Source organism: Platichthys flesus, chromosome 7 (assembly GCF_949316205.1).
Source record: "Platichthys flesus chromosome 7, fPlaFle2.1, whole genome shotgun sequence".
Lineage (NCBI taxonomy): Eukaryota > Metazoa > Chordata > Actinopteri > Pleuronectiformes > Pleuronectidae > Platichthys > Platichthys flesus.
The window spans coordinates 26,947,470-26,964,811 of NC_084951.1; the positions used below are offsets into that span (position 1 = coordinate 26,947,470).

Sequence of the window (17,342 nt, forward strand, 5' to 3'; positions counted from 1 at the left end):
CCCGTTCCTCAGACTGTCCACTGCTGCAGCTCCTCTTTCAGCCTCTGTCTCAAACAGGGCTGTGACAGACATCATGTCAGTGACATCACAGCGAGACGATGTGTCCTCAAGCAGCAGTAACACATGTGATCACATGATGATGATGATCCTGTGATCACATGATGATGATGATCACCTTTAAAGTTAAAGAACTAATCCAGGATGAAAGCTGCTCCAAATAGAATGATCTGTGATGAACAGTTTATAATCATCTCACTGTTCATCTGTACATACGATCTGATACCTGAGTGCGTCTCACAGACCGTCTCACTCTGCAGCTCCGGTGTCTGTCCCACATGGAGAGACTCAACGCTGAGGGACAAAGACACAGCAGATACCAAACCACCAGGGTGCAAGCTCAGCAAAATACTGCAGGACTGGAGGGAACAGGGAGCAGCTCTCCACCAGAGCATGAGCAGGGAGCAGGACAGGAGGACATGGTGGGACAGTTGGACACCTCCCCCCCAGTATCTCGACATGAAGAACCACAGGTAGCAGGAGAGAGTCAAAGAGAAGAAGGAGAAACTGGAGAGAGGAGGGTCGTTCCTCAGTTTTCTCTTGAGACGCCGCAGATCTCATCCCCATCCTTCCCCTCACCCCCAGAGGAAAGTCTGAAGTGCACAAGAATCTTTAAAAGTCTCAAACAGCTAAAAGCTGCTGATGAACCCAAACCTGGTCTCCTCCATTTATCTGTTGATCAGTTTGGATCCAAACAGTCGTCACAGTTAACAGTCACTTCTTACAAACACATTATTTCTCCAGTTTGTCCTTGAATCTCGACTCAGGTTAATGTGGAATAAATAAATACAAGTTCAGTTTCTACCTTGACTCACTGTGACAGTTGTTAAGTTCAGGGCTCGTCTCCACTTCCCAAAAATAAAGTTCTGCTTCGTCACCAATGTTTCTGTTGAACCTTCAGCTCGTAGTCCACCTCCACTCGGACCCGGGTCCGGAGTGTGTGTCGCTTCAAAAACAAGATTAATGCACAGGAAACAATCAGCTGCAAACAACTTAATCTACTGTAAACATGCACATGCACACACACACACACACACACACACACACACACACATACTATCTCAAACCACCAAGTATGTCCCTATTAAACTGAGAACAGGAGTTTTTTTACGCACGAGAGGCTCCAAGGAAAAGATCAATATTTATCCGGATCCATCTGTTGTGTTTTGCAGTGGACGACGCCCGGTCGCCGGTTTGTCCCTGAACGCATCACACTGTTGACACGCAGCTCTGCAGGCGGGAACAAATCAATGTGGATAATATGACAGGTGGCGAGGAGCAGACGTGTTGAAGACACAGGAGCTGAACCCGCCTCAGTTCACAAGAAGGTTATCCTGTTTTCATTCAAGTCCTCGATAAACAATAACACCTGGAATCAGATCTAATCAATAAGAAGAGGATGAACGGCTTCTTCTGGAAACACAAATACAAACATGATCCATTTCACTATGTGAGCAGGAAAACAACACAAATTAATTTGGGAAGCAACAACTTACTATCACCAACTTCTACAAAATCAATCACTTGATCAATCAGCTAATTATCCTGAGACTAGTGTGAAACCTGCATCCAGGCTAAGAGACAAACTTTTCACACAACAGGGGAAAACTTTAAAAAGAAATAAAATATTAAACATCAGTCACTGTCCCACAGGAAACATTCACACCAATGTGAAGCTATAAAATCTAACGTAACTTTACTGAGCTTGTTTCTCTGAAAACTTCAGATCCAGTCACCGGACGATTAAAATCCTTCATCTGCTTCAAATATATAAAAAATATATAAAATATCTTAAAATATACAAAGATCTCAAAAGTGTATCATAAAAATGTGACTTTAAACTGGATAGAAAGTCACTTTATGAAATTGAAATGATTAATTCATGATATAAAAATATGAAATAACAGTTTTTAATGTTGTCTGACAGGAAGTTGGTAATTAGATGAAGAACCACGAGAACCTGTTGAACGTCTGTAAACTGCTGAAAACAGATTCACACTTTTCACAAGTCAAACACTTTGTGTTAATAAAAAAAAAAACACACACTTCCTCCAAATACACATCAGCCCCTGCTCTGACAACCTGTTGCCACGAGCTACCATCACACCCCATCAATCACTGGGGGGGGGGGGGGGGGTCACGCTGACAGATGGGGTCACCATGACAACACAAAGACCCGCTGACGACTCAATGAAGACGGGGACGTGGACGGAGACGGGGGACGGGCACGGAGACGGGGACGGGGACGTGGACGTGGACGGGGACGGAGACGGGGACGGGGACGGAGACGGGGACGGGGACGGGGACGGAGACGTGGACGGGGACGGAGACGGAGCTTCAGCCTCCGAGCCGCTCGCTGCCTTCATGAGCTGAGGTTTGGTTTAAGAGGATTATCGGCTCCGTTCAACAGCTGCTAATAAGACTAATTAGGCCAAATGGGAAATGGGGAGAGGTGGGGGGGGGTCGAGGGATGGAGGGAGGGAGGGAAGGGAAACAGGAAGATCTTTTTTACCAGATTTTAGTTATTTATGAGATGTGGAGTGTTTTTCTCAGACTGGGAAGTAAACTGAACCACGGAGACATGACTGATTTACCTCTACTTGAGAAAAATGACAGAGGAGGAGGAAGAGGAGGGAGAGGAGGAAGAGGAGGCAGAGGAGGGAGAGGAGGAATAGGAGGGAGAGGAGGGAGAGGAGGAAGAGGAGGGAGAGGAGGAAGAGGAGGGAGAGGAGGGAGAGAAGGGAGAGGAGGAAGAGGGGGCAGAGGAGGAAGAGGAGGAATAGGAGGGAGAGGAGGGAGAGGAGGAAGAGGAGGGAGAGGAGGAAGAGGAGGGAGAGGAGGGAGAGAAGGGAGAGGAGGAAGAGGGGGCAGAGGAGGAAGAGGAGGAAGAGGAGGGAGAGGAGGCAGAGGAGGCAGAGGAGGAATAGGAAGGAGAGGAGGAAGAGGAGGAAGAGGAGGAATAGGAGGGAGAGGAGGGAGAGGAGGAAGAGGGGGCAGAGGAGGAAGAGGAGGAAGAGGAGGGAGAGGAGGCAGAGGAGGCAGAGGAGGAATAGGAAGGAGAGGAGGAAGAGGAGGAAGAGGAGGAATAGGAGGGAGAGGAGGGAGAGGAGGAAGAGCGGCAGACGGATGACGCATGAGATCTTTCATGGTGTAATACTTCTCATCAATGTCATGCTGCTGAAACAGGAACATCATGAGTGTATAGAGCCAATCAAAAATTCATAAGCTCTTCCTCACATGTTCCTCACATGTTCCTCACATGTTCCTCACATGTTCCTCACATGTTCCTGAGTCAGTGTCTCTGGACATTTTCTGGATCTTCTCCTGCAGCCTCCTATAAACATGTCAGTAAAATGTCCGAGTGAGTCCATGTGAGAAAGAAAACAGAAGCTGTACACGTAGAAGACCTTTTGGGTGTGTAGATCAAGACCTGACCTTTGACCTTTGACCTCCCAAATTGAATCAGTTAATCTTGGTACATATCAGAGAGAATTCTTAATGTGAGACCTAAAGGGCTGTGAAGTCACTGGGACCTTCACTGTTGAATTTGAAATTCGAATCAGTTCTTCCTCGAGTGGAAGTGAATGTTTTAACCATATTTGAAGAAATTCCCTCGAGGAGTTATTGAGATGTTGTGTTCACAAGCACGGAGCTGAAAACATACTGCATCCGGCCACTGGGTGTCACTGATGAGGCAGAACAACACTGATCTTTCTCAAGTCTGCCTCCTGCTGCTCTACAGGCTCCGCCCCTCGCCTGGATGTTCCCCACATGTTCCTGTTGGTGTGAACGAGTCGAACCCGACAACCTGCTGCTGCTTCACACACACCAACTACACAACAAGTACAGACAACATATTAAAAAGTTCCCAGGAGCCTTGGAGCAGCACAGCGGTTTAATTCATTGTTGCTTTGGAGGAAACCCCCCCCCCCCCCCTGGACTGTGGATCGGATCTGAACTGAAACAACGAGGGAACCGTTCATCTCCGGCTGATTGGCTCTAGTGAGGAACAAGCGTGCGTCTTGATTCCTGACCCGTTTCCTGTGAGGTGAGAAGATTACAACCAGTTGATTAATGAGGAGACGACTCCTGCTGCTGTTTGACAGGTTCCATCATCAACAATCATCTAATCAGCATCTGGAGACCATGAATATTCAGTCAGGTGATAATCACCGAGCTTTACTGAAGCCAATCAGATCATCTCTTTGACTCAGGAGATATGAATCATCGATCACTGGTTAGCATGCTAACGGCAGAATAACCTAATCCACTAATCTCACATTAGTAAACAGATCTTAACGATGACAGTTACTGTGGCAGAAGTTTAACGTGTTTATCGTTAATGTGATTTACATTTGAACTTTGTTTCGTCTGAAACTAAATGACGCAGACGTCTCATCGTCAAACTCAATAACAACAAACCAATCAGTGAACACGACTTCAAAGGAACAAAAACAGGAAGTGTTTCATAAACACGCAGCTCGTTTCCTGTGTGAACGTTTACAAACAATCAGTGATTTAAAAAATATAAAGAAGAAGACGAGGTTTGACCATGATAGAGAGAGAGAGAGAGAGAGAGAGAGACAGAGAGAGAGAGGGAGAGAGAGAGAGAGAGAGAGAGAGAGAGAGAGAGAGAGAGAGAGAGAGATGTTCGCTTTGAATAATTAATGAGTTGTTTACTGTCTGAAAGGTCTCAAGTCCACACACACACCTTGCAAAGCTTCAATCTGTCTGAAAATCAACTGACAACAACAACTACACAAATCATGACATCAACATACACACACACACAGACAGACACACACACACAGGGCCTCCTTTTCGTCTCTCCAGCTCGTAGACCAGACAAACTCTACAAGTCTTTGTATAATCCTGAACTGCATCAATGACCATTGGTGTTAGAGTAAACACACAAGTCGGCCTTTGTGTGTGTGTTTGTGTGTGTAGTGTGTGTAGTGTGTGGTTATTAGTCTTGTCCCAATTAGTCTCACAGAGACACATTTGCGACCATGAAATCCCAGTCAGCTGTGGACCCGAGGACTGGGAGGTGGTTCCTCTGGATCTGATTGTTGTCGTGGGGCAAGAAAATAAAACACAAGCGATGAGAAGCAGCTCAGTCGTCTTCTGTCTGTCTCTCACCGGGGACAACACGTCTCTCACAGGGGACATCATGTCTCTCACCGGGGACAACACGTCTCTCACAGGGGACAACACGTCTCTCACCGGGGACAACACGTCTCTCACAGGGGACAACACGTCTCTCACCGGGGACAACACGTCTCTCACCGGGGACAACACGTCTCTCACAGGGGACAACACGTCTCTCACCGGGGACAACACGTCTCTCACAGGGGACAACACGTCTCTCACCGGGGACAACACGTCTCTCACCGGGGACAACACGTCTCTAACAGGGGACAACACGTCTCTCACAGGGGACAACACGTCTCTCACCGGGGACATCACGTCTCTCACAGGGGACAACACGTCTCTAACAGGGGACAACACGTCTCTAACAGGGGACAACACGTCTCTAACAGGGGACAACACGTCTCTCACAGGGGACAACACGTCTCTCAAAGGGGACAACACGTCTCTCACCGGGGACATCACGTCTCTCACAGGGGACAACACGTCTCTAACAGGGGACAACACGTCTCTAACAGGGGACAACACGTCTCTCACAGGGGACAACACGTCTCTCACCGGGGACATCACGTCTCTCACAGGGGACAACACGTCTCTAACAGGGGACAACACGTCTCTCACAGGGGACAACACGTCTCTCACAGGGGACAACACGTCTCTCACCGGGGACAACACGTCTCTCAAAGGGGACAACACTTCTCTCACCAGGGGACAACACGTCTCTCACAGGAAACAACACGTCTCTCACAGGGGACATCACGTCTCTAACAGGGGACAACACGTCTCTAACAGGGGACAACACGTCTCTCACAGGGGACAACACGTCTCTCAAAGGGAACAACACGTCTCTAACAGGGGACAACACGTCTCTCACCAGGGGACAACACGTCTCTCACAGGAAACAACACGTCTCTCACAGGGGACATCACGTCTCTAACAGGGGACAACACGTCTCTCACAGGGGACAACACGTCTCTCACAGGGGACATCACGTCTCTAACAGGGGACAACACGTCTCTCACAGGGGACAACACGTCTCTAACAGGGGACATCACGTCTCTCACCGGGGACAACACGTCTCTCACAGGGGACAACACGTCTCTCACCGGGGACAACACGTCTCTCACCGGGGACAACACGTCTCTCACAGGGGACATCACGTCTCTCACCGGGGACAACACTTCTCTCACAGGGGACAACACGTCTCTCACAGGGGACATCACGTCTCTAACAGGTGACAACACGTCTCTCACCGGGGACAACACGTCTCTCACCGGGGACAACACGTCTCTCACAGGGGACATCACGTCTCTCACCGGGGACAACACGTCTCTCACAGGGGACAACACGTCTCTCACAGGGGACATCACGTCTCTCACCGGGGACAACACGTCTCTCACAGGGGACAACACGTCTCTCACAGGGGACAACACGTCTCTCACAGGTGACAACACGTCTCTCACAGGGGACATCACGTCTCTCACAGGGGACAACACGTCTCTCACAGGGGACATCATGTCTCTCACCGGGGACAACACGTCTCTCACAGGGGACAACACGTCTCTCACCGGGGACAACACGTCTCTCACAGGGGACAACACTTCTCTCACAGGAAACAACACGTCTCTCACAGGGGACATCACGTCTCTCACAGGGGACAACACGTCTCTCACAGGGGACATCACGTCTCTCATTAACACAGATCATCAGATACTGATTCTGTCCTGAACCTGCGGATCATCGTCCTGTAACAGCGTCCCCTGGGGGTCATATGTGTGTGTGTGGGGGGGGACCAGAGACCTTAAATAAAGATGTCTGACATGATATCTCCCCTTGATCTGAATCTCCCCCTGGTGGCTGGCTGTAGTATAGGTCACTAGCTCTCCAGCTCCATGTTAGCAGATGGGACATGGACCAAACTAAGCAGTTTCTCAAAGATTGAGTTTGATGATATTTCAGTTTCAGTTTCATCCTCAAACAACTAGATCATCACCCAGAGCTCAGTTTCCATCTGTCTCCTCAAGAAACCACATTTAGGTTCAGCAGATCCAGGTTTCAATTTGGATCAGCACCAGAACTTCCACACTCACAGGTAACAGTCTAAATATGTCTGATATCTTAATGAAGATGTTTGAATTATTCTAAATCAATGAAAGTGTTTAAAAACTTGTTGTTAAATGTTAAAGACCTCTGCAGCGGAGGTAACAGGTCACTTCCTGTGTGTGTCTGCTGCAGCCGGCGGCTCCACCTCTCACCTGAACCACGAGGAGGATCTGATGCTGAACGAGTCTGATGCTGTGAAACACAAACCCTGGATTTTACCCGGAGTTCATGTCTCAGTAGTTTTTGTGTAATTCTGCAGAACAACAGACAAACAACACAAACTCCTCGATGATCTCTGACACGTCTCAGAAATGAACTCATCAGAGTTTAGAGTCAAACAGGCGCAGATTGAAACCTCAACTTCTAAAGCTGCTCTGCTCATTAGCATCTCCACGTACACACACACACACACACACTGCATGTATACACACATACACACCATCAGCTGGTTGACTCATTACTGTGTTAACTATAATCCAGAAGACACACACACACAAACATACACACACACGTTGTCTTTGTAAACATCACACGCTACACAACAGGAGGCCTGGAACCCCTAATATGTGTGTGGGTGTGTGGTTTGTGTGTGTGTGTGTGTGTGTGTGTGTGTGTGTGTGTGTGTGTGTCTGAGGTTTGATTAAAAAGCTCTTTTGTGGCTTTGAGATGCTAATCGTTCTATTATCAGCTGGATAAAAGAGAGTTTAGCTGCTTAAAGACAAACAAATGACTTCTGGCAGACACACACCATACATGGCTAATGAGCACTGTGTGTGTGTGTGTGTGTGTGTGTGTGTGTGTGTGTGTGTGTGTGTGTGTGTGTGTGTGTGTGTGTACTCCCTCTTTTGGACAAACTTGACAGAGAAACGTCTGAATCCGTCTCAGGTTCACAGCTACATCATGAAATCACTTCTCATGTCAGCTGATGAACGTGTGAGGCCAGGGATGATGTCATCTGTGAACCGGAGGCCGGACCAGGGTTTGATCCAGAACCTTCGGGAAGGTGGATTGTGTTTTTTAGCAAACAAGTTAAAGGTGAACTCGTCATGTGGTTGTGTTCTCATCTCAGGTCTCGTTCTCACCTGGTTTGGTTCAGAGCTTCAGACTCTTCAGCTCAGTGTGAACCTGAACATCAGGTGTGAACGGTTCCTCAGAGCAGAAGAGGAGTTCTGGTTCTGGATCAAACTGAAACTGGTTCTGTTGGTTCGCAGTGAAAACACTTTGTTGGAGAGTTTGGACTTTGGGACCAATCACAGGAAGTAGAGACAGAATTAAGAAGACAAACATGAAGCCTCAGACTCTCAGAGAGGAAACGTCACAGTCACACATTCACACAGGTCCGGAGCCGGGGATCGAACCACCAGGCGACCCGCTGCACCCTCTGAACCACAGTCCTGAAGAATCAGGTGAAGAGACGATGGAAGCAACATGAAAGAAGAAGAGAAGAAGATCTTTCTCTCTGTCTCTGCACCACATGTGCAGCGTGGGAGTTTGTCTTCCTCGTGTCTTCACACCACTCTCCACACACACACATGATACACTGATGGTAAACTGCAGCTGCTGATGTCCTGAGTCCGTTCTGAGTCCGTCCCTCAATGTCCCCGCGGAGACGTATGCAGAGAATTATTTATGACTTTCCACGTTATATCACACTCAGGCTCTCCTCCTCTTCTCATCTCTCCTGCCTTCACTTCCTTCTTCACTCTCGTTTTTCTCCCCCTTCAGTTTCAGTTCAATTCCCATCTGTCACTGTCTCTCCCTCTTATCTCGCTCGTCTCTGATTGGCTGAGAGGATGCACGTCCACTTCAAAGACTACTTCAGCATCTCTTTCCTGCAGGAGAGGAGGAGGAGATGGTGAAAGGGTAGAAGGTAAGAGAAGGAGAGAGGAGGAGGTGAGGGCGAGAGGAGGAGGTTCTTTTTCTGAGTTTATTTTAAAACCATCAGGTGAAATCAGGTCAGTTAATAACTTTTTCCAACAAACAGAAATATCAAAAACTGGGAAATATACAAGTGTTTAATCCTTTGATCTAAATGCTCCTCCAGTGTGAATTTTGTTGTTTTTACTTCCTCTGATGTCAAATCCTAGAAAATATTAATATTTCTAAAATCTGTACAAACCTCAGCCAAAAGCTTCTTTAAGTCAATAAACATCATTAAACAATCAAACTAGTGGAACGGTTAAAAATGAAAGAATACGTTTTTCATCCACAAAATATTAATAAGTTATTTGCACTATGAAAATTATTTCAGTTTCTGAGAAATGAACAGTTTTCTCTCTCGTCTCTCGTCGGGCCGAACGTTATCGACACGTTTTCATTTCACGTGAGGAAACGTACGACGTCATCACGAGCGCACGACATCGGAAGAATGAATTCAAACTAATCTGTTTTTATCTAAGAATCATGAAAACTATGATCTCATATCAAAGGACTGACGACTTCTGGATAAAAACATCCTTCGATCTTTGTGGAAAGAAACGATGTTGGTGTTCATTAACAGGAAGTGAGACCAGGTCACATGACATCAGGTGTGAACTGACGAACACGTGTGATTGGATCATTTGGGACAGACGTTAATACCAGGTGTGAACAGGGTCAAAGAGACACACACACACAGACACACACACACTCTAAGAAGTTGACCAGCGGGACCAGCAGGACCAGTGTGTGTGTGTGTGTGTGTGTGTTTGTGTGTGTGTGTCTGTGCGTGTGTGTGTGTGTGTGTGTGTGAATACGCCTACTTAAGTCTTTACATAATCCTGTATGAATAAACATGAGATGATTTATGAATAAACATGGTGAGGCAGCGCTGTGAAAACACACACACACACGCACACACACACACGCACACACACACTGTTTGCTGGGAACTCTCACAGCTCATGAATATTGATGCAGCATCAGTCCTGTCGTTCGTTCTCACACTCCCTCGCTCTGTTTCCCTCTCAGTCCGACTGACAGCTCTCTCAGGCTCGATTGACACTCGTCCTGCTAATCTTCTCCTTCTTCACTCTTTTCTTTCCTCTTCTCTTTTTTCCCTCCACCAGGGAACAATGCTCCTGTCCTCCTTCCTCCTTTCTCTCCTAATCCTCAGGTCAATCTGCCTTCTTTCCTTTTCCACATCCTCCTCTCCTTGCTTCCTGTCTCCTCTCCTTGTTCCTCTTAGTGATGATTTCCATCAAACTCGTTTGACTCCTCACGTCTCTGACCTCTGACCTTTCTGATCCAGCATCACTGACGACATGTCGTCTGTTAACTGTGTCAGACGACATGTCGAGAGGAGGTAACGTGCACACACACATTTATCCTGATAACAACTGATACTGAGTTCTTATCTTGATATCATTTGTATCACTGAGTCTAAATTTAAACTCGTCTTGCTCTGAAGGAGCTGCCATTGTTACAGCTTCCTTGATCTTTAAGTTAAATGTGAAAACTGACATTTATAAAAGACGTGATCTTATAAATACAAATAAGTTGAAAGAAACCCTTGAATGTACAGTTGGTGTTTTTAAAGTAAGTTGATTGATTAAAAAGCTGAATTCACTGATCTCTTGGTTGTTTCACAGGATTTCTCATTTCATTAAACAGAAACACTGAATGAAAGAGGATTCTGTCACAAGAGTCTGACCTGAGACGTGAATACACATTTATCAGTGAAATGATATATTCATATTTATATGTATTAAAATGTTTCACCGGATATTTCTAACCATCAAATCTTTATTAGAATCTTAATATAATTTAGATTAATTAATAAATGATTTTAGGACGGACATTTTAGCAGATGGACAGCGCCACCCTGTGGCTTCAGAGACGTCCTGCAGCTTCACCTGTAACAACTTTAAAAGTCCTGGCTCCCTTTATCAATCCAATTATTTTAATCCTTGATTAATCGATTTCTTTATTGATCAGTTAAATCATTTTAATAGTTAAACATTTAGTATAAATCATGAAAAAAATGTGAAAAACCATTTTTTAATTGGATATACATATTTTATCATGTGTTTATAGATATGCATGTAGTCATATTGTGTTTACAAGTGTGTATTTATATTTTCTGTGATTATATTTATTTGATTTACAGCAGGAGAAAAAGTACAATTCAAATATTTCCCTATGAAATTAAAATACTCGATTACAAGTACATTAAGAGTACTCTACCACGAGTATTTTAGTTACTGAATAATGAAATGAGTCATAACTGATCTGAGTTCAGCTTTAATGACACAAACAGACTCATGTATGAGCTCATCATCCATCAATAAATAACATGACGTTTAAAAAAAAGAGACCATCTTTTTAAAGAATATTGATCAGAGAGTTTTCTGCTCACGATCCGTGGACACTTGAATTCATCTGCACACAGAAGAGACTCTGGAATCGAACAGTGAACAGTCACACATCTTCATGACGTGAAGCTGGAGAGGTTCAACGTGTTGGTGTGAAGCTGCTGGGATCTTCTCCACCGACGCTCGGACCCAAGAGGCTTTTAACACAGGAGGTGACCGGACACGTCTCAGCCCTCAGCTTCGTCTGCAGGAACAGCAACGACCTCACAGACAGAACCCAGGGACAGGAACTCTTCACTGAGACTAATCACGTTCATCTGAGGGTTCGATACGACGACTGACGGACGAGCGTCACTCAACTGCTTTCTAGATCGACCAAGATGGCCGCTGTCCATATGGAGGTCTGTAACAAACTGGAAGATACGTTTTCTATCGCTAAACGCTACGTCAGGTGTGTCGTTGCTCTGACTGCGCGGGCGTCTGTCGTACGTCTGTCCGTTTGCGTTCAGGTCTGTGACCGATGACGTGAACAAGTCTGTTGACGCCAGTCACGCACGTCTCCTCGCCATGTGACTTCAGCATCTCTGGACACGAGTAAATAAAGATGGACGACGTGACAGCTCTAATAAAAGTGAAGCCAAATTCCCTTAAACTCCCCCCGGTGGCTGCAGCAGTGTAGGTCATTAACTCAGCCTTCACCATGTTAGCAGATGGGACACGGACCAACAAAATAAGAAGTCAACGTTAAATACATTTTTGCCAAAGATGGTAGCGTTCGTTTCTGAGATATTTGGCTTCATTCCTGGACAGTGAGAGGAAGTGGAGAGGCGTCGTCCATCTTTATTTGCAGTCGGTGACGCGGCGTCGGACAGAAGCTTCAGGACACGTCAGTACTGAGCTAACAGCAGAACTGCACACTGGGTAACGTAGGCACGAGGTTCTGACCAGAGAAGAAAGTGTGAAATAAAAGAACACGTTGTGACGTCGTTAGCATCGTGGAGAATCGAACGTTTCATCAACGTCACAACCTTCACGTGACTTAAACCCCGCCCACACACGGACAAATTAAAAGTTACAGAGCGCGACAGACGCTTATATTCAACCTAAAGTGTTTGAATTATCAGCAGGTGGAATAAAGTGTGAGATTGAACCACGTCGAGTCGACTCTGACGTTCGCTGACTTCAAGATGTTTGTATTTCATCGTCTGACGACGTTCAGTTGAAGCTTCGAGTGAATCGAACGGAAACTAAAAAACAAAACTGACTTTAAAACAACTCTTCTTCTCTAAAACAACAATATAATAAAAACACAAATAAAAAAATCAGGAGTGGTGACGTCCACACGTGTCACTTCCTCCCACTCTGATCACATGATGGAGAACTGTGACGGGCGATGAATCAGCCAATCAGAGGCCACGGAGCGGGAACAGGCGTTCATGGTGTTTTTTCTCTCCGTGGTGACGTCACTCATGTCGGCGGCATGGTGACCGGACAGCAAATGGTCACGTGACACAAAGCTCACAGGTTTGATGCCACCTTTTTCGTCTTCACTTGTTCATTTTTCCTCCTTCACCCCCCCCCCTTGTCCCTCTCTCTCTCTCCGTCCCTCAGGTGCGTCTCCTCTTGACTCCTCCCGGACTCGCAGGGTTGGAAGACGACAGCAGTTTCTCAGCCGCACGGCTCCTCTTCCTCTTCTCCGCCTCCTTCGCTCCTCCTCCTCCACCTGCCCCTCCTTCGCTCCCTCCTTTCTCCTTGTCTCGCTCTCTCTCCTTGTCCCGGCTGCTGCTCGTTCGCTCGGACATCTTCACCGACGAGTTGCTGCCTGAAGAGGAGGAGACAACGAGACAGATTCAGATTCACTGAACACTCCACACTGAACCTTGTGACCGAGGCTCCTTTAGGTTCGATACCTTCTTCATGTGTCGCTGGAGGTTCTCTCTCCATCCTGAACTCATCTCTGCTCTCCTCCTCCGAGCCCAGCTTCCCTACACACACAAACATACAGAAACACACACAAACACACACACAAACAGTTAACAGTGATAAAGACAGTTCAGTTTCATTTAATTAAAAACATTGAGTATAAAAAATGACTTGTTTGTAGAAGAGTTTGAGAACGACTCACTAATGACAAGGAATAACTCTGAAGTATCAACACAGGACAAGAGAACACAACAATACAAACACACAACTTTACTTTATAATAATTTATAAGAGAACACAACAATACAAACACACAACTTTACTTTATAATAATTTATAAGAGAACACAACAATACAAACACACAACTTTACTTTATAATAATTTATAAGAGAACACAACATTACAAACTAAAAATACTTCACTTAAACCGATGCTAAATACTTATATTTATTCATGTGGTATAATAATTCAACTTAATTTAAGTTGCTGCTCGTGTTCATCGTGAAACAGCCATGATGTCACTAAATGACCCGAGTGTTAATGATGTCACACATGACATCATGTCTCACCTTCTTTCACTTCCTGGATGATGTCATCAGGCAGAGAGAAACTCTTCTCTGTGTTTGGAAATGGTAAAATCTCCGACTCGTGCTGCAACAGACACACACACACACACACACACAGACACACACAGGGTCAGATAAAGTCCTCAAAGTGCTGAGCACAGACACATGGTGTGTGTGTCCTCACCAGAGCCTGCATGTCGTACATGGTCCCCAGATGGTCCCAGATGACAGAGGAGGAGACCTGGCGTCCGATGTTCTGACTGAACTTGTCTCGGATGCAGATCATGTGGAAGTGACGGTTCACACCTGAAGGGTTCAAACAGACGGTCAACCACTTCCTCCTCAACCCGCTCACACCCGTTAGTTCTGTGACTCGGTTCATCAACACAAACACAAGGTCACAATTTATTCATTTCAGATTCTCAGCCGTCGCTTCAGGAGGCGTCTGATTGGCTCCAGACTCATCCTGCAGGACGACCACGAGCACCAATCACAGACTGTATAAAGTCTCCACTTCCTCTCGAAGCTAAAATGTCTCCGATTCAGGCGCCGCCATCTCACGGTTTGGACGTCATGTGGAGTAGTGGAGCCGCATTATCGAGTTCCCGCCCATTCACCAGACCGGCCAATCAGGGGACAGTCTCAGCTGTCAATCATGCAACTGAAAAAGTTTTTATATCATCGGAAATCAAAAGCTTGAACAAGCTGTGAATAAAGATGGACGACATGACGGCTCCCAAAAGTGAAGCCAAATCATCTGGATCAAGCCCCGCCTCCTCCATGTTAGCAGATGGGACATGGCCTAAATAAAAAAGGATTCAAAGTAGACGTTATGTAAATGGTGAATTTGAGGTCGTTCTTATCTCAGTGATGTTTGTTCAAGTTTTCATGTTTCTGATCAGTTTAGTTTGAATTAGTTATCTGATGATAATAAATGGGGCTGGGGCGTTATGATTGACAGCTGAGACACAAGATGGCAGCGTTCGAATCCTCAGATGTTTTGGCATCACTTGTGTCCAGCGAGAGGAAGATGGGATCCTGTAGATCCCTCACTGTGGTTTTCCAGTGATCTGATTGGTTGCTGACGGATATTTACATCTTATCTCAACCTTAAAGGTCCAGTGTGTAAGATTTAGGTGAAGGATCGATCGGCAGAAATCGAATATCAAATAATTCTAGTCATGTTTAATTGGTGTGTTTTCTCTAAATTATACAAATAGTTGATTTCTTTACCCTAGAATGGGCACTTCATATTTACATACTTCATATTTACATACTTCATATTTACATCAGGGGCAGGTCCTCTCTACGGAGGCAGCCATGTTTTTTTTTTACCGTAGCCCAGACTGGACAAACTAAAGCTTTTGAGTTTCTATGATAACTGCAGTGTTCATTTATCGAAGGTCTTCAACTCGTATCTGCTGGTTCAGCAGATTGTCCATCAAAGACAAGAACAGCTGGTCCGTCCTCGTCATGGTCTGACCCCAGATCAGAGAGACGTGTGAACCTCTGAGCCTGTGAGGAGAACTCACAGATCCCCAGTCAGGCCACTCGACTGACAGGATCTCTTACACAATAACATGTCTCTATAAATGATCTGGTTACTGTCTTTGTATGGCTGTTTATATGACGTCCTCCACTGACCTGAGTCTGTTGATCTGAGTCTGTTGACCTGTGTCTGTTGACCTGAGTCTGTTGACCTGAGTCTGTTGATCTGAGTCTGTTGACCTGTGTCTGTTGACCTGTGTCTGTTGACCTGTGTCTGTTGTGAATGTGACTGTGAACAGAGCAAACTGTAAATCAATTGTTCTCCTTGGGATCAATTTAGTTCTGAATCCGAAGTGAAACTGGTTTCTCGGACTCGGGTCCCAGCACATTCTGCTGGGACCCACTGGTTCTTTAAACTTCTATGGACCGAGCAGTTCGAACTGGTCCTGACTTCAGGAGGATTGAACCAGAACACGTCACAGTTGTTTTCAAGTTGTGTTTCCAGCTGGTTCCGGTCACCGTCACTAACCAGCTCCGACCGGCTCGAAGCAGCGGAACTACCCGGGGCTCCGCAGTGTGCCCCGGGGCCCCTCGGGAGCCTGTCCCCGGTCCTCGGGCTGTGGAGCCCAGCAGCTCCAGCAGCTAACATGCTAACATGCTAACGGCTCTTACCCACGGGCTTGTGTCCGATCATCGCGTGGAACAGGCAGACCTCCACCTCGTGGCTCCACACCACCGAGTCCTCCCCGGGGACCAGCGCCGAGTCCGGGGGCTTCTCATCGGTCTGATTCAGCGTCACGTCCGCCTCCCCCATCTTCAGCGCGGAGGAACCACACGGAGCAGAGACGAGTTCGATTCCAGAACCTTTGTTCCGCCTGACCCACCGCCGGATGTACGGCTGCGTTTCCGGTTAGTGGCTATTTTTCGGATTAAAAGTCTAATGCAGTGAAACACCCCCAGATAATTGATTACACCAGAAAACTACTCAATAAAAACAGGTTGAAAAGAATGATAATAATACTGCTACTTATAAAAAAGAATGATAAGAATAAAATACACACAGCTCATTTATTATTCTACTCTCTTCTTGTTCTTCTTCACATCCTTCTTATTCGTATTCTTATTAATATTAATAATAAAATATATAAATATACACACACATACTTTCTTCTTTTTATTATTATCAATACAAATAATAGAAAAAATATACACGACTAATTTCTCCATCTGCTTCTTTTTCTTCTTATCATTATAAGTAGCAATAATAATACATTTTGGGCATAATTACTGATGAGAAAACTTCTGGTTATTACAAAATAAAAGCATAAAACTAAATATTTCAGTAATGAACTAACAAAGGACCAATAAATATATTTTTATTTATCTGCCTCGAACTATTAAATAATCAATTATACTTATATATGATAGATTATCTGACTTCTGAATTTGATGTCAATATTTGAGGCTTTTGAGGAAATTATCTAGCCTGGATGCCAGACGAATTTAGCCCCTCCCACAACATTTTTGGTCGGGCAGTTCTGACTAGAATTGTGAGTCTGAAAACGTCAGGCTAGAAATTATCTTGAATCTTGAACAAATTTAAATTGTAATCAGTAAAGTGATGTTTAATCTGCAAACTTTTTTATTTTGTTGTTAAATATCAAAAACAGCACTGAAATCAGAAGGAGACTCCATTTTCCAAACACAAGCAAATACATAGTGTGAATATTGAGCTGGAGTGTTTGGACCCAACCAGATTTGGAA

General features: G+C 45.5%; 1 protein-coding gene across 1 annotated transcript; it reads right to left on the reverse strand.

Annotated features, from left to right (window-relative positions):
- Positions 1 to 11,513: 11,513 nt before the first annotated feature.
- Positions 11,514 to 16,479, reverse strand: mrgbp (MRG/MORF4L binding protein). The gene is made up of 5 exons (XM_062392290.1): positions 16,251 to 16,479; positions 14,275 to 14,396; positions 14,094 to 14,175; positions 13,511 to 13,585; positions 11,514 to 13,422 (listed from the first exon to the last, which is right to left on the reverse strand). Exons 1-5 carry the CDS (start codon positions 16,390 to 16,392, stop codon positions 13,208 to 13,210), a joined length of 636 nt encoding a protein of 211 aa, XP_062248274.1. The 5' UTR covers positions 16,393 to 16,479; the 3' UTR covers positions 11,514 to 13,207.
- Between the last annotated feature and the right edge of the window lie 863 nt (positions 16,480 to 17,342).